Raw genomic sequence first — 23,197 nt, forward strand, 5'->3', positions numbered from 1 at the left:
AAATCAAAAATCGATGTAAAAAGTTATCTTGACGGAATGTTTATAACATCGTGAGACGTAAATATGATTAAGCTATATATTATTTTTTTTATTGATAAATATTAATAATTAGTTTATTAATTTTTATTAACAAGATTAAAACTATCGCTTTTTCTTCTTTTTAACCATCGAATCAAATGAACCAATCTTATATCTCCACTAAATTATATACTATTGTCTTTTAGTGATGGCAAAGAAGTTGCATTTAAAATCTCACCCAAATTTTTCACTACTAGACTGTACTTAATTGATCAGTTGTTGCCTATTTTTCATAGATAATGACCATTTATTCCATAATGATCTACATAGTCAGTGCTTTCTTCCGCGTAATTTATTGCATAAACGTTATCGTTTGTAATAAAAAACACACACTTTCATGTAAATATATTATTTATATTATATTAACTTAAATATAAATCTTAAGTTCAATAAACATGTTAACCACAAATTGAAATTTCAGTTTCTGACAGACAGACCCAAAGAATTTTTTGATATTGCAAGATTGTATCATTCCAGTCTTTATTTTCATCCTTTCCCATTATAAGTTCTGGTGCGAGGGCTCATTGTACAACTTTTCTCTGTGCATGCACTTAAAAACATCTTAGTTGTCCCCTAGAGACATAAACCATTTTATGCTTCCAATTTTCTCTGTTCTATTTCTCTACCATGAACCTTGAAAATTGTCACTGTGTTGATAACACAAACAGCAGCAGATGGTCAAGTTATGTGAGCATTTTCTGCACTCCCTTAGTGTGTGTCAATAATTTAATGACAAGATTGAAGATACCAAGTTGGAGAATGTTCTGGAGGAAGATCAAGAGGGAGAAGACGAGGTTATTCAGTTCTTCACCCGCAGTACTTCATGTTCAATATGATCCTAGCTCCTACTCACAGAACTTCGATGATGGCTATTCCATCGACCCTGATAACCTTTCTCGCTCATTCTCAGCTCGATTTGCAGTCCCCTCCAAGATTTTTGACAAGAGTGAAATGGTGCGCAATGGTGATAAATGATGAGAGCAACATGGTGTAGCTTTATTTTAGTTCTTTTGGACTCGATTTTATTTTTCCTATGAGTATGATGTAGTTGTATATAGTTTAGGACATCTTGTTAATCTCATTGACTTAGATGTAATAGAAGTAATTCTCCTAAGATGTTTTCACTTATTTTTCTATGTCATCTGCTTTTCCTCTTCGTATGGTATAGTTGATCAAGTTTCTTTCCAATTTTGGATATGCCATTTTTGAGTCAGGTTGCTGTCAGTCCAAGTGCATCAAACTGTCATTAACAAGTAATCAGATTCAGAAGTTCGTGAGTAGAGCTTTAGTATTTATATTTCATATATTCTTGTTTGCTTAATAATAGAAGGACATTGCAACATTGCCAATAATTATAATTCATACTAAATAAAAAGCACATTTAACCTTAGCTAATAATAATATTAAATTATTCTTTCCATTCCATATATCTTACAAGGACTAATAGTATATAGTCTTTATTTCTCCTCTGCGGTCTAATCTTGCAAGACAAAGACAAAATAGAATATGACGTTTATCGTGCACAAAATTCCTCTATTGTTGATTACATGTATAAAGTATAAAGGTCATGTACTTGCTAATCTTTCTGGATCACTATGTCTTGCAAAGTAGAAAAGCAGTAACTGCAGGACCCATGTGCTGTGAACATGGACTAGTGTGGTGTCATTCAAACCTCTTTCCCTTGTCTTGAGGTTATTTCTTCTTGCCTTTATTTTATTTTTTTTGCCAGAAATAAACTGCATTAAACATTCTGAATTGTTATGATGGTTCCATTACGACCAGAGTTTAACATCTTTTAGAAAGTAGGCTAGAAACTACTCCAGAGAGTAACAAAACATAAATAGAAATTGAAAAAGTTATTGGAGCATTTGTTTTCTTTTTCAGTCCTAATTCACCATCCCATCTCTTTTGTATCACTATCAGTCTATCACCTAAAGGTTTCAGACCTGTGAAGCGGGGCTCATGGAATTTAATGACTGTCCTTGTGCTATTCATATTTCGGACCAAACTCTCCTATGCAATTATTAATGTCTGCACTCTACAGTGCAACCGTTCATAAGGGTCCAAATTAGAGACAGAACTTCACTTGGATGCTCCATTAAGAGCTTGAAAGCAATTGTTTGCTCCTATCTTTCTGCTATATATGCCTCTAATTGACACACTCAAATTGCAGCCCCGTAAAATTTGGTGCAAGAAAAGCACAATAGCTTAGTGACATAAATATGCAACAGCAAACCTTGTCGTTTTGGTTCACGAGTAAATGTATGTGACATTAGTTGGCAGCAGCACTAGAATTAACATGATTCCTGACATTGTGGAAGTAGGACCAAACTTGAGCCACCTCATTGTCACTTGAACCAAACACTTACGGTGGTATTGGCAAGCATAAATTAATGCTATTCCATCATTAACACAGTTTAAGCAAAATCAACAAGACTTTCTAATTTCGGATGACACTGTACATTATTTTATACAACTTTTTTTTGTATTCTTTTTCATTAAAGATAATGGTTATATTGTCAGAGACTATTGGACTAGAGTAATGCTAAAGCCTCGACTAATTGTAGCCGAATTATCAGCCCAGCCAATAAAAAGGAAACTCCTGTCAACTATCTGATTATAATTTTTTAATTGCAACAATCCAAACCAAGTCGCTTGACAGGTGTCAAAATTGAGGGCTAAATCATTTTTCATTTGACTATCACTGCAATGGAGAAGTATAATGGAAATTTATAAGTGAACAGTACATACCAAAGAAAGAAAAAAGTTCTTAGTTCCATGAATGTGAATTCCCTGTAATCAGAGAGGGGGAACGGAAGTTGAATTTTCCCCTTTAATTTTTTTTTTCTATTTTTGCAAAAAAATAAAATAAATATAAGAAGATGAAAATTCCATACATGCCTTTATCACAAACTATTTTATCTTATATTTTTCTCTTTTTTGTTGTTGTACAAAAAATTTCTCTTTTTGCATTGTTGGTAATAATCAACTGCTAAAGAAAACTCGACTTAGGCAAGTTATAAAGCTCCCGGTAGGTAGACTGTAATTAAGAAGCAGCTCAAGTGGTCCTGAGCAGGTGGCTAAAAAACAAATCAGATTTTTACGCCCAATCAAATTTCACATAAATGAAATTCATGGTTTTTCGTTATATTTGACTAATTTAGATATTTGGCATAACATTTTGCATTTTGTGATGTATAACAGAAGAAATAACATTTTTTTGTCAAGAAGAAGAAGAAGAAGAAATAACAATAACGTAGATCTTGGTTTGCAGTATCAGTATGCCTACATCACTAATTAATATTGATTCCACGCACCAAACTAAATAAGATTCAAGTAATTGTTTTAAAATGATATAATAAAACTCTAAATGAAAAATAAGGCATTTATCGTCTAAAACAATGAAAGAAATTAAATATTTAATTTTAAAATAATCTTAGGTCTTTAATAAAGAAAAATATTAGTTGCGAAACCAAAAAAGAGTGCTAGTTATATTTAATTAATACCGTAAATCACTCGCAAACAAGCCAATCAAATAGTAGTATAAAAACCAGCAGTTACTAAGTCAATATTGGGTCTTATTCCTATGCGCTGACTCTTGCTAAGTTACCATTAGCATGACTGTTTCTACATGAACTACATTTTATGACCCTTTTTCTAACTCTTTTTTTAAGAAACATTTCTGTTTATATTCATTTGTCAATTTTATGACAGTATTATTTATTTTTTATATTCTTTTGTCAAAATTTAACAAAAAAAATGTTACATGAACATAAACTTTTTTTAAAAATAGCAGAAACTTATTTAGGTATATATGTAAACTGAATTTTTATGATTTTCCCAAAAAAAAAACTGAATTTATATTTATTTTTAAATTGCACTTAAGGCTGATCAAAGCAATTTAGTGACATCAATTATAGTTCACAAAAATGACTTGTTCAATATCTTTAATACAATTGGTTTAACGCAATTTTTAATGGTCATGTTACTAATAAAAAGTGCTAACTAACATATATATTAGCAGTAAAAAAATTTACCTATATAGACATTGATATGCTCAAGTAATAGTAATGATTCGGGCTAATTATGCATAGTTTCAGTGATGTAATTCAATAATATTTCCTCAACCCAGAATTGAGGAAGCGGATAGTGGCATGGCAATAGGCATGATTAGCATTTTTCATAATAAACTAGAATTGAGACTTGAGAGAACTTCACTGCTGCATGCTTCGGGCTCTGACATTAGGATCGCCCAATTCGGTTCGTCCTGGTTGAGGTTCGCGCATGTTTTGGACCACTTATTTATAATTAAACAATTTAATTAGATACAAGTAATTTTTTTATTAATAAGATTATTAATAACTCTTTAGTTATTGTATAATTATCTCCTATTAAAATCTATAAACTATTGATACATAAAAACATTTAATAATAAAGACTTAAACACATCTGCACATTTAATATTTTAAATAATTAAAAGAATTATTAAGTTGGGTTATTAAATTCATTTCTTATTATAAATTCTTTACTCTTGGTTTTGCACCACCAAAAAAAAAAACAATATTTCCATGAAGTTCCCAACTCAATTTGCATATTCACTGGTAACATCTATTGGCCCACAACTGAATGCAATAAATGATAGACGTCATTGACTAAAACCTAAATTAAATATGCTGAATAGAGCCTTAAATCAAGGCAATAATTAATGAAATAAAAATCATGTTAAAAAATTAAAATATTAATTATTCAGATATTATTTATTATAAAGTAACATTAATATTTTTTTCAATAAGTACTTTAAAGTTATCATTAACAAAATCTATTAAATGTAGACGACGATGTTCATTGAGGCTTCCCGTCTACGAAAATGATAGTAGTTAAAATTGTGTCTGGCTATCAAGATTCAAGAGCTCCTTTTAAAAAAAAATCAAGAGCTAAATTTTTTTCATTATCTTTAATCACAAAATCCAAGAAAGATGCTAAGAGATCACCTGGTTTTAGCTCAAGTATTATCACATGACAGTCATCAACAGGGCACTTTCAAGTAGTCTTCACATGATTATTTTTTTTCAACATAGTGCTCATACAAAGAATGATATTTTGCGGGGATGTAATCCTTGAACCTGTTGCACACAAGATAATGAAGGTCAAGGCATGATTCAACATCTGAAATTTCAATATGATCGAAAGTTTGAAATATATTTCCTAAATGTAAAAGGCATCATGCAAGAACGTGCGTCTATGTGGCAATCTCAAGTGCGGGAATTAGTCACTTTCACATACCCTGTATTATACTTTGCAGTTAGAATATCAAATGACTTGGCTCATGCAATACGACTACACTCGACAATAATGTTATATGACTTGCAACTAATTTTAAGGATAACAACATATTATTGATTGGGGATGAATGGTAACAAGGACAACAACTTCATAACCAGAAAGGCCACTTCAAATATTATAAGTTTACTGAATACCTTTTAAGAAGTGGTAGCCTGTCAGGTCCAGTGAACAATCTAGAAATACACTGTAAAACTTCACTAATTTTCATCGTTTTGGTTTTCAGCGCCTTCATATAACCCACAAAGTTTATATATTCTGCAGCACTAAGCTTATCTCGAACCTGTAGGGCACAATTTAAACAAAGTATCCTTACTCCAAAGTTGTCATCAATATCAATATAATAGACAAGAAAGGAACATCAAATTTCAGCAACATGTTACCCCATAATATAATCCAAGCCCAAGTATAAACCTTGAGGGTAGATCACAACAATTATGAAAATACAGTTAAAATTTAATGCAAGCTGACCCAGTATATTTGTACAACAGCAAATAAATTGGACTAGAAACTTCCAGTTTAACTTGTGTAAGAATTATGAGTACTTGTGTAAAAATTAAGACCAAAGTTAATCATGTCCTTATAGGTCCTGTTATAATTACATAATTTATTGGATTTCCTTGCTTATCATTAAATTTTTTTGGCTCCACTTCCAGTGATTGCCACTTATAGTATTCCCTACTTCTGATGCAACTTGCAGATCCATGTATCACATACAAGTGAAATAATGACTTTACCTGAGCAAGGAATGCTGATCCTTTGGTTTCATCACCAACAGAAGGCACAAAATCATCAGGAAGATTGCCCTTTTGTCTAATCAACTCAAGACTGTCAGAGGCCACCCCATCTTTATGTCGCAGATCTACACCACCTTGAGCACTTTGGCTAGCTATATTATAAAATCTACTCATTTATCATGATTGACAGAATTAGAAACTGAAATGAGAGCATAATGATTCAAACAAATCTGTACCAGATGATGAATGCTCATTAGAATTTCCAAAATATTGCTTTAAGTCATAATCTCCTGTTATAAATCTACGCTTCTTGGAAGAACAAGGAGCTATTGGTGTATCCTTTGATTTTTCACCTAGTTGACAATCATCAGCCAAATCAAGCCTGTCACATTCTTGTGATTGCAGAGTCTTCCTTTCTCCAAGCAGAACCTTGCCACATATATTTCTTGAACTTTCACAGTGTACAGTCTTGCCATTGTCAGAAAACAGAGATGAGCGATTGGCAGGCACAATTTCCCCCAGGAATGATGTACAGCCTTTTTTAGTATCAAGCAAAGATGAAGCAGAGAAATTTTGAGTCATTGGTGTAGCCTGCATGTATAATCATTATTGAACAGGAGGGCCAAACAATAGCATTATATGATATGAAAAATGAGCATCTTTAACTGCGCGTGATCAAAGGAGTTACCAGATGTGACAAAAGTTTTTCCTTATGAAATTTGTCCATGTTCTGATCTGATGATGGTATTTCTCCTATATTTCCTGTATCAGTAAGGATCTAGTTAAATCATACTAGTAGAAAAAGGAAGGAAAAAGAATATAACAAAAGGGAATGTACTCTTTGAAAGAAATTAAATTTGCATTGATTGAAGACTGCAGAACTAAAAAGTTGTACTCAAATAGCACGCAAGAATGAGAAACATATTGGTAAAAGGAAAACCAACTTCATGGAATGAGTTACCAAACAATTTCAGAACTATTCACAGTTAGCTGATTTTCAATTAGGCAAAGCCCATTTAATCATGTAACTCAATTTCTTATGATCCAGTACACAAAACCACACTGAAAGTAACTCCGTCGTATTTTCCTTCTCCTTCACTGGAGGTTACCTTCACTCTAGCTTTAATTAAAAACAAATACTCCTTCATCTTTATGAAATATCAAAATCTGATATACTACAAATTCAATTGCTAATTCATAAAAAAAAAAAATAGATAGAAACAATGCCCATTATAATCTAGAAACAAATTTACAATATTTCAGTGCAACAGTATAAAATTGAGGTAAGGACTACAACTTTACACGTAATGACATAGCAACAAACAGAATGTAGTACTAGAAGACACTGACCCCCATTTTTAGCTTCTAACATTGACACCTTAGTAGGACCCTGAGTTCCTACATCTCGGAAAAATCGAGTTAGAGTGAAAACGACTTCTCCAAATCTTGAGAAACACTGCAAGATTGAAAACCAGTTAGTATAAAAAATATGTAATCCAAAAAGACAATTCCAGAGAAGAATAGCACCTTGATGTGAGGTTGTATCCAACGTGAGACTTGCGACTGACGATGTGGATGTGAAAACCTGTAATAACCCCAATAGTAGGAATAATCCTCAGCAAAAATTGGTATAACAATGAAGGCCAAATTAATAATTACTAAGGTCATATCATAACAGACTATTGATATTTAATAAATAAAAAGAATAATTAAAACTAGCATCTAGACATGTGTATTAGTTGGCTTTTGTACTACCAGTGTATATATTGAGAATTTGAGATATTTGTTTCAGATAATTTAGATAAAAGGAGAAATAGTTCATATCATATTATCACGACACAACAATTTACATGAATAATTCATTCAGTTTATAGCTTGAGAGAGATAACGCCACCCAAAAAACATCAATAGAAATTTGTTAGCACCAAAACAAGTCACTGATAAATTATCCATATGATAAAAAAAAGGCCAATGTGGTGAAGGGAGAAGGGGAGGGGGGGGGGCAGAGGTCGTGAATCCTCCCCACTAACAATTAACATTAGCCGATACAGTGTGTGTGTGTGTATATTTCTTTGGAAAAGTAACACTTCCAAGAATAGAAATTACTAATAAAAACTTATGTTACTTTGCTAGTAGTACAAAGATATGTATTTTGAGAAAATTTAAACTGAAATAACTTAAGGTTAACACCTTTCATCACAGAAAATAATTGCTCCGTAGTCATAGCGATGGCGAATTACACGTCCAACAGCTTGATTCACAGCTCGGGAGGCTTGTTGGTTATACCATTCATCTCCAGTTAAAACCTGCTTAAGTTCCAGACAAATTTTTAATGCATACATATATGCTGAATAAATGTGTACAAAATTTATGTTAAGTAAACCGGCATAACCTTGAACAGTTCTCCCTGTGGCCGAGATTGTTGATCTAAGTATTCACGTTTTAGTCGAACCTGTTAGTGATTAAACTTGATGAGTGCATTTTTATAACATACATATGTACATACATGATTAATAGACAATACCAACAGAACTATTAGTGTTAGAATGCTTATTGAATGCAATATCATAAAAATTTCCAAGGTAAGAATGGGAATAGGTAATCAAACCTTAGGATCAGTGCTTGTGGCAAATGGCAAACCAGTAATTACCACAGCTCTTCCAGCATGATCAGCAAAATCTAATCCTTCACTTACCTGTTAAAATAACGATTGGCACAACTGCATTTAAGTGAGGCATTACGCTATAGATTTGCTTTTAGTACAATTTCTAGGATAATACTTTGACTTTTATAAACCCTTTTCCCTTAATTAAATATGTCACTAAATATTTCTATATGATATACAAGTTCTTGTATCCCAGAATCTTCAAAATTTAAATATATTGGCATATCCCCCATGGTCCTACCGTATAGCTGTATCATAGCAATACAGGTACCACTATGCATTCCAGTAGTTGTATAGCATACTATACTATAACATGAATGCCTGTGAGAACACATCAGAAGGTTGTTTCTCAACAGCCAAGATCAAAGCATACCTTCCCACGACAAACAGCAAAAAAAATTGCTCCAGAGGCAGAGGTGTCATTCAACGTAGTCATGTAGTCCTGTCAAAAGAAACATAAAAGGTCAGGTCCATCTTAGGATGTGATGCATCCAAATACTAATTATGGAACAATTTGTTTCACCATAAAAATATTACCTTAATTGACAAGGGAAATGATGAGGAATCCCTAGGTTCTATAACAGGTTTCTTGTGTTTGCAAATTCTGTCCCATATTGATGTTGAATTTTCATTACTCTGAAAATAACAAACCACAACACAATGTACCATGAGCTCGACCAATCAAATTTACCTTTTAATTAGGTCTGATGAATCTTACACTTTTCCAGCATGCGATGATTTGGTCCAAAAGGTAATAAGAAGGGAAGAATACAAGAAGTCCATCAGGAACAATTCGAGCCAAATTTACTGGAATACAACATAAAAATGAAATTATGGACAGTTAGTAACAATGCCTATTTGTTCTTTTCTTCAAATTCTGATAATGCATGCAAGCCACACATGAGGCTTTCACTATCAAAATCAATGCAACTCCATTTTTTCAACTAGATATGCAGTTATCAAAATGGTGAGACAACTATCACGTAAGCTTAATTTTTCCAAACTCAGTATAGCCACATAAGTACGTCAAATACCAATCGCATTTCCAAGCTCCTGCTTGTACTCTGGTGAATCGCGAGTGCGGTAAGAGGAGTTAAAAGTACGTCCTGAAGGACCAACTGGTAAGACTCCAGCCCATATCTGATTTGCGGTTATTACATGTGGATTTTCCAACCGAATGGGGAAATCTCTGAGATGACCAGAATCAACTTTGTTAGTTAATGGCAACCAAGATATTGTAGGATGAAAATACAATTAGAAAGAAAAGGTACTTACAATTTCAGTTCCTGGGCAAAAGATTCCATAGGGGATAATGTGCCTGAAGTCAATATAATAGATCTAACCCCATACTTAGGAAAGTCTTCCATGGCTATTCCTGGATTAAAGCACCACCAGCTGAGTGTCCTTGACACCTTGCCTGCGGCATCAAAATAACAAGACATTTAAGTATAATTGAGAATGTAAGGGGCAGGGACATAAAAAGTTACAAAATGCTGTACAGATCTAATAGAAACAAGTTAGATTGTCTGTATTACGAAAGGAACATCTTCATTAACAAGAAGACTAAAGTTCAACATGAAACATTTACTCCTCAAGGTATCTATCACTTGTACCATGCAACCAAATCTATGTTAAACTTATAAATGCTAACTCCTGTTCACACTCCAACCCCAAAAAACACATACATGAGCCAAAGGCCCGGCCCAAAAGCTTTAACGTATTCAGAATATAGGAATAAATTCAAGGGCACAAAAGAATCGTAAACTATTAAGTTTTAAACTTATAGTAAATGTGTAAAAAATGAGTAATTGACATAATGACAAAGTTGATGGAGGAAAAATAAATGGAGTGTGTATTTCCAAAATTTTAAGATTATTACAATATATTGAGAAATCTTGTTCGTTCGTTCAAATAAGTCTTCAATTACCTTTCGAACCATTGCCAGACCAAGCCTCAACCTCCCGCAAGTGAACCTTTTATGTAAAGGGAAATAAAACTCAGAGAAAGATATTATGCATAAGGAGATATAAGGTGGGTTGGATGGTTAAGGGAGAAGGGAAGGGGGGGAAAGTCGCGGGTTTGATCCCCTCTGCTAATAAAAACTAACATTTACCGATAAAAAAAAAAGATATTATGCATAAGAAATGCAAAGAGTCGTTATAAAATGACAAGGCAAACAAAAACCATCCAGTGTAGTGTAACTTGGACACAATAAGAGTCCAATTCTTACACGATAATATTTAGCATGAGCAGTTCTTCCATCCCTGAACACCATATCAAGAATTTCACCAATTCTATCCAACCTGCAGACCGTGCCAGTTGATTTCTGCTGATTATGTTCCTCAAGAAGGGTTGAGGCTACTGCAACTATATCCCTGAGCTTAGAAGCAGTTTTGTGCGTGATGTTAAGATCAGCCAGCAGTTCATAGATGTAAGGCCCAGGTTTGGTGTACCCCAACTCCTTAGATTCAATAGGCACCTCAGCAATACGCTTTTCAAGTTTTAGAAGAAGTGCTGCAATAAAGAAAATATCAATCTGTACCTGAGATGCAAGAAAATATATGGCAGACCAGAATCTAGAAAAAAAGAGACTGCATGTGTACACAATTGGCTGCCTATTCAGAAAATCCAGTAAACACAAATGATTTTTATTAGATAACATTTCCTTAATAATGTTGTCAAAATGAGTGAAAACATGCATCATGAGATTGTCACAGAGAAATTGGAATTTGGACAGGCATTCTGTAAGATTAAATAAGTTCACCTCTAAGGATAGCAAAATCATCTGGATTTTGTGACTTATCATTTGATTTATCTCTTCTTTCTATTGAAAGGTCAATACAACTTTCTGCCTCAGAAATGCAAGCAGTTAGAAGCCAAGAAGGCAAGTCAAAGGAGGCTGCATCAGCACATATGCTTTCCTGCAAGTAATAAAAAGCAAATTGAATCGCTTGAATAAATTTCAATAACACATATAGCAGACTGAAAGTAGTCACAAATAAACTTAAATAACATGAATAAATTTCAATAATTTAGCATAGTGAAAAGGGAAACATTAAATATAGCATGGACAGGTTGACACTTAATAGAACTATCGTTTATGCAGCAAATCTTAATTTCCAATCACAAATTTGTAATGTTTCTTCTTACCAGGTTGTGAGCTTCATCAAATATGAGTATGCTATTGCTCCAAGAAAGTTGCAGAGATTTTCTATACCCACGATCTATAAGATAGTTGTATGGAGCAAATACTATATCAACAAACTTGTGTAGCTCCTTAGATAAATAATAAGGACACCTGAAATAAGCAGACACAAAGTAAAGGAGAAATTTTCACTCGGAGAGAGAAAAGAAAAGGAGCATAGAGGCAAAAAAGAAATTGTTCACTGAGATGTTATATTAGGTTACAATCAGCATAGCTTAGAAAACATACGGCCCAAATCTTCTACCAATATTGACCAAATCCTCAATATCTACAGGTTCTTCTCCAAGCTGGGGATTATCCTTCATGTACTCTACAAGAAAATTTCAGTAACATTCTCATGCTAGTCCAAGTCATAATGATAAAACATCAAAACTTCAAAATTAAAGAGCAATAATATGATATACATTTGACAAATAATCCATTAATGATCTGCTGCTTTCAGTAACGTCCAACATTATATCTTACTGTTACACAAACATGACATGATTTAAATTCAGATATATAACTATGACCAGTACATGAGGGACAAAATTATTTGAGTACAATTCAGACAAAGTTATAACAGTTTCCACAAAAAATTCATTTTACATCTGTATGAGAAAGTTTTGCTATTTGCATTACTAGTTTAATTGAGAGCAAGGATATGGAATTTATGACAGCAATAACAAAGCCATAAGGTTGATTGCAAATCGTATAGTAGCATGATCAATTGATTTAATGACATAGAGAACCCTTTTTCGTAAGACTATGACTATGACATCAAGAATAACTTCTCACTCAAAACAATGAGTTTAGAATGACTTTCCTTGCAATCTAAGCTCATAGTTCAAACTTTTGACCCATGAAATTATATCTCTCTAATCATACAAAGAATTGTATTCTGTACAGGTAACCCTATCAATTTTTTTATCCCAAAATTCTACATTTTTCGATTAGTAAGGTGCCAGATGTTTGTATGAAATAACTAGCACAAATAGCACACTGAAGCTACAAGTATAAAATAAAATAATAATAATATAAAACATGGTATTTTGTAATTTTAGTGCTAGTTCATCATTTGAATTATGGCATTACATGGTACTAAGAGTGATCACAGAACATATATGAGAACATTCATTCATTCAAATAAATACATGCTAAGTGTTAAATATGAATTACTGATACACGATGCATAATGTCAAACAAGGTCCACACATAAAATATAAGCGCCCATATTGTATGCATGGAAAATTTTTACAAAATTACCAGGAACTTTTTTAAAATGGTTACAATGACGCTTCCCACGCCTTCGACAGAGTAATCGGCAAGCATTTGTTTGTGTTTTTCCCCGAAGTAACTTCACTTCATCATGAATGCAAAGTTGCTCCCGAGATCCCAGGACTACCATCTTAGGCCTGCATACTGATAAATATCACATAAGCTTATACCCAAGATACTCGTATGGTATCATCATAAAAACTGCAGACTATAAGATTGATTCAGTTCACCATAAGTCTAGTGAACACTAAATATCAACCAGGATAGTCCACAAAATCATTTTTCTCCCTCTGGACCACAATCCACAACTTGATAGGAAACAAAAACTCTGAAAAAGTGCAAGTGAATGATAAATTTACATGACATTGACACAATCAATTACTATCAACACTGACAAGTCAATAACCAATGAACCGTACATCAATAGAAAATGATAGATCAATCATCTGCAAACTTCATTATAAAAAAAATGATCTTCCCAAATATATAAAATGACCTGTAAGATGTTCTTTTCAATTCTTGAATTACTTGACGGATTTGGCTGTGAGTGCGTGAAGCATATACAATTGTAGAAAATCTTGAGGACTCAGATTGTGACGATGAAACGTCATTTTTACCCTCTGACTTGTCGTCAGCCTGCATGCTCACACCAGTTGTGAAACTACCCAAACTCTTCCTCCATGCTAAGGTAGCACAGAGAAGACAAAGTGTTTTTCCAGTTCCTGTGGGACTCTCCAATAGTGCATTACATTTCTGCGCCAAAACACATACAAAAGTGCACAATGAATATCCACAGCACAATAAATTGAGTATCACTAATAATCAATCACAATCTAAATGGTAAACAAACGATGCCACAGGTGAATCCTTGTTTTGGAGGACAATGGTAAGGCATTGAGCATTTGAACTTATATTTTTTAAACTTTTTATGCCATTACTGATTAAAAGTTAAAACACCACAATAATTAGATAATTTTTTGAATCTTGATATGTTTATAATGATTTATACTCATTTTGAAACAAGAATTCTCTCGTGTCCTATAAATTCTTAAATTTTTTGTATTTATGTATCAGTGTAGACTGTAGAATCATATTTAAATTTGTTGTATCATATCCATACCCCGTATGCTGTGCTTCATAGCTTCAAATGGGTTATTGTCCGCAACAAGAAGCTATAATCTACTATAGCATTTGATTTGATGGAACCGTGCATCTATTGAAGATATACTAATCTATGACAGAACCACGTCATTATCAAATTACCTAGTAACAAGTAATAAAATTACCCTTGCAGTATCACTTCCAATTGATCCAAAAACCAAGTTTCTAATCCACGACTCTCACTAATTGGCAATTGAAATTTGAAACAACTCCAAATCATACTCCCGTAATTGAAAGGAGAATACAACAACTGAAATAGATTATAAATTGCTACCAACGCGATTGGGAGTAGCGGAAGGAACTAGTCTCGAACAACAACATTTGATGGAGGAGTCTATATTTACTATTTAGTCCAAAGAATGAGAAGATTAAAAATGGTTACCTCCTGAAGTGATTGAATGACTTTGTCCATGTAAACGAGCTGGGATTCATAGGCTTCATACGGAAAATCTACGTCGATTCCCCTTATCTTGTATGTCGGCATTTCTTCGTTTCCTCTCGAAACCAGAAAACACTTCCCTCACATCACAAGGTTTGTTTTCACTTTCTAACACAGAGTTGAACCCTAATATGAGAAGCCACTGGCCAGTCATAGAGTGACGTAATTTTCCCGCCAACGCAACGGAGATCAGAAAATACTTCCCTCGTATTTCTTTCAGATAATTAATTAAAGTAATTAAGAATAATAATAAACTAAAACCGAAAATATAAGTTAGGTTAAATTATCGTTTTGATTTCCTAATTTTTTATTTTCATGATTTTGGTTTCAATTGGATTTTAATTGTAATTTTGGTCTATTTGATTTCTCAAACTCATAATTTTAGTTTTCTTGGATTTTAATTATAATATTTGGTCATTTTAATATTATAAATTGGTTATTTAAGTCATCCATTATTAACAAATAATTCTAATTAATTAAATTATTAAGTTAATTATACATTAATCAAAATTATTAATTATTAAAAATTAAATAAAAAATTATTAATACTCGTTTTCCATAACACTATTTTTTCTCTTCTCTGCAACCTCTCTTATATCTTTATTATTAAAGGCAACTTCACTCATAATAATACAACATTAAGGTTGATAGTCTTTCATTAGTTTTTTATTAATTAATAATTTTTATTTGTTTTACAATTACTTTAATATCTTTAATAATCATAACTATTAGTTAAAAATTGTAAATTTATAAAACTAAGAAATCAAGTGTTACAATTAATTAAAAATTAAAGAGATTAAAATTATGAATTTAAAAAATTGGAAATCAAAATTAAAATTTAACTTATTTGTTACTATCCCGTTTATTTAAGTTTGTTTTTTTTTAATGTTTTTTTTAATGAAATCGGTATTTTTTTCTTAATGCTATAACAAAACTTGAATTGAGTACATGATACACCCAATTCTAGACAATACTACGGAGATCACATCTAAAAAATAAAATAAAAATATGAATTTTTTGAAAGATAAAACTAGATATATTAAAAATGATAAATGTTAATATAAATAATTTAATTCATATTAAAAGTATATTTAATTACTCATTTAATCCCTATAATTTTATCTATTTTTAAGTCTTTGTAATTTGAAAGTGATTTTTTTTACTCTTTATAATTTATATTTTAATTCTCTTTTAGTCCAAAATGACATTTTTAGTTATTATAATTTGTATTTTAATTTTTTTTAATTTCTATAGTTTAAAAATGATATTTTTAGTTTCCTATACTTTATATTTTAATTCCCTTTTAAACATTACCATCAAAATATAAGTAATATTATCAATTACAATTAACTACATAAATATTAACAAATAATTTATAACTAGTTTATCATAAGATAATCTGTAATAAAAAATAATTAATAATTTATAACTAATTTATAGTTACTTATTTTTATATTTCTCATAATAAAAATTAAAAGGTAATTAAAATATAAATTATAAGAACTAAAAATATTACTTTCAAATTATATGGACTAAAAGATGATTAAAATATAAAATTTTAAAGACTAAAAATATCATTTTTAAACTACAAGAACTAAAAGGAAATTAAAATATAAATTATAGAGACTGAAAAAATCATTTTAAAAGGAACTAAAAAGTGCAAATGATAAAACTATAGAAATCAAATGAGTAATTTAACCTTAAAGTATAAGAGAGTATATGAGATAGATGTTAGAAGTGTGTTTGAATTTTAAAAATAAAATATTTGAAATTAATTTTTGCATTCAGAGATATAACTAGTTAAAGGGTTCAAATAACATTAAAAATATTATATATATATATATATATATATATATATATATATATATAATTTTTTATAATCAATTACATTTAAAATATTTGAATTAATATATTGTTATCCGCCGAATGCTAACCTTTAATTTGTTCGTTTTTTCATTTGATATTAAAATTATAAACAAAATATACAAATGTGAGAGTGAAGTTCACTACTTTGTGAGATGAAAGTATTAAAGGAGAGTAAAAATAAAATAAAAAAGTGGAGAAAATAAAATAATGAGTATCACAAAATTTATTTTTATCATTTAAATTTTTTGTTTAATAACTGGGGTTCGTAGTGGTGGAGTGGTGGAGGAACTGGATAGGAAAAAAAATAATTATAGTTGTAAGATATCTAATAAAATTATTGTTGGAATTGAAATCTCATTTAAAAGAAAAACATCAAATATCTGGAGTTCCTTTTTGTATATTATATGGAATATGATCCGTAAGGATTAAGGATCATGATTGAAATTTTTTTTATCGTCTTTCTTCAGAAAGAGGCGAAACATAATCAACTTTAATTCGGGATAGCTATTCGAAATATTAGTGAAATACTAAATTTATTATTTTATGTTTACTTTTCTTGAAAAAAAAATTACCAAAAGAAGTGGAGGGTTTTTTCAAATGATAAGGGACTGGATCAATTATTCAATCAAATGATATTGAGCATGTTTCTAATTTCTTCTTGAGAAACAAGCCGACTATTTCTTTGTAAAATTGTGCTCAATTTCATATGTGGCATAAAAAAGTATGTTAAAATCCATTGAATCCTAATCCTAATACGGTCGTAATTCAAAATTGAGAAATGCGTACAAATTAATTTTAATTTAATAATAATTATTGCTATAATTTATTTTATACTTGATTTAACTTATTTAACAGAGACTAACAAGAAATAAAAAGGGACTGATTTCCAATCTATAGTTAAAGTTTAAGTTAAATAAATCAGGGGTAAAATTGGTTTTTCACTGCAGGAAGAAAATCCAAAGATCCACAAGAGCATGTTTTCCAGCGAAGGCCCGCAAACAAGCCCAACATTCCAGTTTCAGAAACCTAATAAAAAGCATAAAGCAACGAGAGAGCAAGGGTTCCGAGTATAGATGTTTCTAGAAGCTGGGGGATCCTCCAGACATCTCTGGGACCAATCGAGCACCTCTTTTGTTTTCCGTTCAAACTGGTAATTTAACCAGAAAAAAATGTTACATAAACAATCATGTTATTTAACATCTAAATATGGAAATAAAAAATAAAGAAAATGATATATAAAATTTATGACATGAAAAGATAAACAAAAATAAATAAGAATTAGATGAATATTTAAAATAATTAGGTATTAAAGAGGTATTTAAAAATTACAAAGCTCACAAACACGGTTAAATAAGAACTTTGTTGACTAAAATCGAAAATTTTATGGACAATAATTTTCTGCTTTCAATAAAAATGTTTATATTTTTAATTTTTAACTAGTATCATAAAATAAAATTAAAAAAAAAAACCACAGCGGCTCGTAGCCAAAGCAAACTCAAGACTCTAGCCCCTTTATTAAGGACCGTCTCGTCTTCTCGATAGTCCGTTAATATTCCGCTGCGGTTTTTGAATCTTTCAAGATTGTTCCAGAACCCTTCAAAACCCTCTCTTCTCTCTTTCTTCGATCGCTTCGCCTGGTAAACCCTATTTCTTCTTCGCCTTAGATTTATGTTGCTTTTGCTTCCTCTCATCATAGATCTGCCTGTTCTCGGTGCTATATTCATGCATTTTGCTCCACAATTAAGAAATTATTTTACCTGCTTGTCATTATTAGGAAGCCTTTTCTTTTATATTCAGATTTTTAGTTTTATTTTGTACTTTACCATACATGTTCTTGTATTTAGCCATGTTAAAATACAATTTCGATGAAAAAGGATTGGATGATTTGATCTGATGGACTTTAACTATATAGTGCTTCTTTTTAGATCGAAAGAAAAATATTTTGATTTAGTTTTGAAGGGCTGCTTGTGCTTTTAGTGCTGAATGTTATGCCATTACAGTTTAATTTATTTGAATAACTGTTTTATTTGATTGCTGCATGCTTTTATAGCTCAATAATACATGAGCTGGTACCCTAGGTATTGCCTAGATGTCATTTCTACTTGTCTTCGTTGTTGTTCTTTCTACTGAAGTCATTTTCTATTCAACTGCTAGTAAATTAGAATCGATGCATCAGATGTAAACATGACATGATTTTTGTACTTTCGCTTGTTAGATATTCTTTTTGGCTGAGATCAAGCAAAAATGAGCGTGGTTGGATTTGATTTTGGTAATGAGAGCTGCATTGTTGCTGTCGCAAGACAAAGGGGGATTGACGTTGTGCTCAACGATGAGTCAAAGCGTGAAACACCTGCAATTGTATGCTTTGGTGACAAACAGCGGTTCCTTGGGACAGCCGGGGCTGCTTCTACTATGATGAACCCAAAGAATTCCATCTCACAGATAAAGAGGTTAATTGGCAGACAATTTGCGGATCCGGAATTGCAGCAAGATATCAAGACGTTCCCCTTTGTGGTCACTGAAGGACCTGATGGATATCCTTTAATTCATGCACGGTACTTGGGTGAATCTAGAACATTTACACCTACCCAAGTATTTGGAATGATGTTATCAAACCTTAAAGAAATAGCTGAGAAAAATTTGAATGCTGCTGTTGTTGATTGCTGCATTGGAATTCCACTTTATTTTACCGATCTTCAAAGGAGGGCAGTCTTGGATGCTGCCACTATTGCAGGTTTGCACCCACTTCGTCTGTTTCATGAAACAACAGCAACTGCATTGGCTTATGGAATTTATAAGACTGATCTTCCTGAAAATGATCAGCTGAATGTTGCATTTGTTGATGTTGGACATGCTAGCATGCAAGTATGCATTGCTGGATTTAAAAAGGGGCAGCTGAAAGTGTTGTCCCAATCATATGATAGGTCCCTAGGTGGTAGGGACTTTGACGAGGTTCTGTTCAACCATTTTGCTGCAAAGTTTAAGGAGGAGTACAAGATTGATGTATTCCAAAATGCCAGGGCTTGTCTGAGGTTGAGGGCTGCCTGCGAGAAGCTGAAGAAGGTGCTTAGTGCTAATCCGGAGGCCCCTTTGAACATTGAGTGCTTAATGGATGAGAAGGATGTCAGAGGCTTTATCAAGCGTGATGAGTTTGAGCAACTAAGTCTTCCAATTTTGGAACGGGTGAAGGGACCTTTGGAGAAGGCACTTGCAGAGGCAGGTCTTACAGTCGAAAATGTGCACATGGTTGAGGTGGTTGGTTCTGGATCTCGTGTACCAGCTATAAACAAAATATTGACAGAGTTCTTCAAAAAGGAGCCTAGGCGGACAATGAATGCTAGTGAGTGTGTTGCCAGGGGTTGTGCATTGCAGTGTGCAATTCTCAGTCCAACTTTTAAAGTACGGGAGTTTCAGGTAAATTTTCCCCCGGCTGTATTGCTCTCTAGTTTGAAATGCCTTCTGCAAAGTTTTATAATTAAAGGGATCATGGACTTCAGCAGTTGTTTTGTTATTTTTTGGGTATATGTTAATTTACCTTGAAGGTTGAGTTACTTGTCTCTGGTATCTCCTTTTGCTTTAGATTATTTAGGGATTTTGAATTTCAATGTAAACTATGCTTGTTAATTACTATTTTGTTGTGGTGAGTTGTTTGTACGTGTGTTAGTATTATATTTTATATAATGTTGCTCTTTTGTTTCATGATATGAAGGTCAACGAAAGCTTTCCTTTCTCAATTTCTCTCTCGTGGAAAGCTCCAAGTTCTGATGCACAGGAAAGTGGACCAGATAATAAACAAAGTACCCTTGTTTTCCCCAAGGGAAATCCCATACCAAGTGTCAAGGCACTGACCATCTACAGGTCAGGAACCTTTTCTATTGATGTTCAGTATGATGACGTGAGTGGTTTGCAAACACCTGCAAAGATCAGCACATATACTGTAAGGCAGTTTTTAAGTTTTTATTTACATACACAACACATTCTTTTAGCAGTCATTTGACTCTCAAGTTTACTTAAATGTATGCAGATTGGCCCTTTCCAATCTACAAAAAATGAAAAAGCAAAAGTTAAAGTGAAAGTTCGGTTGAATGTGCATGGAATTATATCTGTCGAATCTGCAACTGTAAGTCTCTCTAAGCTTGTTGATTGCTTTTATTATTTCTCTGCTATACTTTTGAGGTCATTATGGAAGTAAACCATAGAGCCTCTGTTTCTAATTTCTTATTTTTTCCTCCTTAAGCTACTGGAAGAGGAAGAAGAAATTGAGGTTCCAGTTTACAAAGAACCTGCAGGAGAAAATTCCAAGATGGAAACTGATGAAGCTCCTGCTGATGCTGCTGCTGCTGCTGCAACTCCTAGCACCAATGACAATGATGTTAGCATGCAAGATGCTAATACCAAGGCAACTGCTAATGCCCCTGGAGCCGAAAATGGTACCCCTGAGGCAGGAGATAAGCCTGTGCAGATGGATACTGATACCAAGGTAAATAGTGAAAGGAAAATTTAAGCATATGATTGGAATTTTTTTTCATGGGTCAATTTTTAGATGTGATTGTTCTATTTCTGTTGATAGTTTGTGATTTGACTGGCTTTACTTATATAACAGGTTGAGGCTCCAAAGAAGAAAGTTAAGAAAATAAACATTCCTGTGGTAGAGTTAGTTTATGGAGCAATGGCAGCCACAGATGTCCAGAAAGCTGTAGAGAAGGAGTTTGAAATGGCTTTGCAAGATAGAGTCATGGAGGAAACGAAAGATAAGAAAAATGCAGTTGAGGCTTATGTTTATGACATGAGAAACAAGGTGAGGATTGCCATGGTTTTCTTGTTATTTGAGGTCAATTTTTTTATTTTTAATTATTACTAAAACTAATTTCTTGATATCATTTTAGCTTAATGACAAATACCAAGAGTTTGTCATTGATTCAGAGAGGGAAGCATTTACTGCTAAACTTCAGGAGGTGGAAGACTGGCTATATGAGGATGGTGAAGATGAAACTAAAGGCGTATACATTGCCAAGCTAGAAGAGCTCAAGAAGGTAAGAAATTTTAGGGATTAGAAAATCTCTGACCCGAGCTGATCTGGTATGCTAAGGCCTGGTTGTTTTAGAGAATACTTTTATCCCCACCCGTGTAAAAATAGAGACTAGAGAGACGCCTTCAGTTATTTTTTGTAGCATTTTGCATAAACGCCTGCGATAAGGATATATTTTTGTTTTAGTTTTTGCCATCTTAATGGATATTTACATGATTGCAGCAAGGTGATCCAATTGAAGAGCGTTACAAGGAATACATGGAGAGGGGTACAGTAATTGATCAACTTGCCTATTGTATAAATAGTTATAGAGAAGCTGCAATGTCAAATGATCCCAAGTTTGATCACATTGACATCAATGAGAAACAAAAGGTAATTGGTTACTGCTCTGATTATGTATCACTTTTTTTTCCTGGTTGCCATTTAGCTGAGATTATTTTCCGTTTTATTTGTTATCAGGTCTTAAATGAATGTGTGGAAGCTGAGAACTGGCTCAGGGAGAAAAAACAGCATCAGGACTCGCTTCCAAAATATGCCACCCCTGTACTTTTGTCAGCTGACGTAAGAAAGAAAGCTGAAGCTGTGGACAGGTATTGCTTTTGTTCTTTGGATTTTAGGTCGCACTTTCTGTAGCTCATGTTTCTTAACCTTGCTTGCTCATTGTTCCATGATAGGTTTTGTAAGCCAATTATGACGAAACCAAAGCCACTGCCACCCAAGCCAGCTACACCAGAAGCACCAGCAACCCCACCTCCTCAGGGTGGTGAGCAGCAGCAACAACCACCTCAGGAGAATCCTAATGCCAGTACTAATGAAAATGCTGGGGACAATGCTAATCCAGCCCCGCCACCAGCATCTGCTGAACCAATGGAGACTGACAAACCAGAGAACACAGGCTCTGCTTAATTTTTGTTAATTTTGTCTGGTCTCTACATTTTGCATAACTATTTGAATTGTGCTTGGAAAAATAGTTGTGGGTGAGAGTTGATGCTGAAATTCTGCTGGAAAAATTGGTAATGGGTGAATTATGGTCCCTGAGATTCGGATTATTTTTAGTCAAATCTACGTTCTCTAGGTTTTTAGATTATTATATGTGTACCATTTTCTATAAGTGGAATTACGATGCTTGTTTTCATTTGAGTTAAATGACCTGATTTTCCTTTTGCGTGGCATTATAACTTTCCATTTTCTTCAATCTCATGGTGTTGTTGTTTTGTGAATTGTCTTCCCTGATGGGGTTTGGAGTTAAGCCACTATGCCCTCAGACTTGGACGGCAGATTCAAAAAGCAGGTTTTTTTGTAACAGTCGTGTGTTTATAGTCGGGTTTCTGAGGTTTTTCTCTTGTACTATGTGACCATAAAACCATAATTCTGAACAATTTGTTAATTTGGTAAAAAGAAAAAAAAAGGATTACATACT

The 23,197-nt window shown here is 32.8% G+C and overlaps 3 protein-coding genes across 5 annotated transcripts; 2 read left to right on the top strand and 1 right to left on the bottom strand.

Moving 5' to 3' along the window:
* Positions 1-705: 705 nt before the first annotated feature.
* LOC102664668 (uncharacterized) lies at positions 706-1,053 on the top strand. Its single transcript, XM_006595412.1, has one exon. The coding sequence runs from the start codon at positions 706-708 to the stop codon at positions 1,051-1,053; it is 348 nt and encodes a 115-aa protein (XP_006595475.1).
* Positions 1,054-4,162: 3,109 nt separating this feature from the next.
* LOC100792904 (regulator of telomere elongation helicase 1 homolog) lies at positions 4,163-15,040 on the bottom strand. Of its 2 annotated transcripts, XR_417785.4 has the most exons (24): positions 14,826-15,040; positions 13,779-14,035; positions 13,271-13,419; positions 12,254-12,335; positions 11,971-12,118; positions 11,585-11,741; positions 11,051-11,334; positions 10,748-10,793; positions 10,096-10,237; positions 9,855-10,009; positions 9,539-9,627; positions 9,358-9,456; positions 9,194-9,262; positions 8,764-8,850; positions 8,548-8,607; positions 8,346-8,461; positions 7,683-7,740; positions 7,506-7,611; positions 6,844-6,917; positions 6,392-6,746; positions 6,156-6,307; positions 5,556-5,701; positions 5,070-5,201; positions 4,163-4,375 (listed from the first exon to the last, which is right to left on the bottom strand). XR_417785.4 is itself a non-coding variant. In XM_006595074.4 (23 exons), exons 1-23 carry the CDS (start codon positions 14,925-14,927, stop codon positions 5,138-5,140), a joined length of 2,997 nt encoding a protein of 998 aa, XP_006595137.1. In that variant the 5' UTR covers positions 14,928-15,039; the 3' UTR covers positions 4,993-5,137. The 2 variants fall into 2 exon arrangements, 1 of the variants encoding a protein (XP_006595137.1); XM_006595074.4 differs by lacking the exon at positions 4,163-4,375 and having other exon boundaries at positions 4,993-5,201; positions 14,826-15,039.
* A 3,159-nt stretch (positions 15,041-18,199) lies between these two features.
* LOC100813658 (heat shock 70 kDa protein 14) lies at positions 18,200-22,923 on the top strand. Of its 2 annotated transcripts, XM_003543599.4 has the most exons (10): positions 18,200-18,385; positions 18,964-20,162; positions 20,458-20,685; positions 20,773-20,868; positions 20,986-21,228; positions 21,352-21,546; positions 21,635-21,781; positions 22,000-22,149; positions 22,237-22,367; positions 22,452-22,923. In XM_003543599.4, exons 2-10 carry the CDS (start codon positions 18,993-18,995, stop codon positions 22,681-22,683), a joined length of 2,592 nt encoding a protein of 863 aa, XP_003543647.1. In that variant the 5' UTR covers positions 18,200-18,385; positions 18,964-18,992; the 3' UTR covers positions 22,684-22,923. The 2 variants fall into 2 exon arrangements, with proteins under 2 accessions (XP_003543647.1, XP_040864462.1); XM_041008528.1 differs by having other exon boundaries at positions 22,000-22,367.
* The last annotated feature ends 274 nt before the right edge of the window (positions 22,924-23,197 follow it).

Source organism: Glycine max, chromosome 13 (assembly GCF_000004515.6).
Source record: "Glycine max cultivar Williams 82 chromosome 13, Glycine_max_v4.0, whole genome shotgun sequence".
NCBI classification, from domain to species: domain Eukaryota; kingdom Viridiplantae; phylum Streptophyta; class Magnoliopsida; order Fabales; family Fabaceae; genus Glycine; species Glycine max.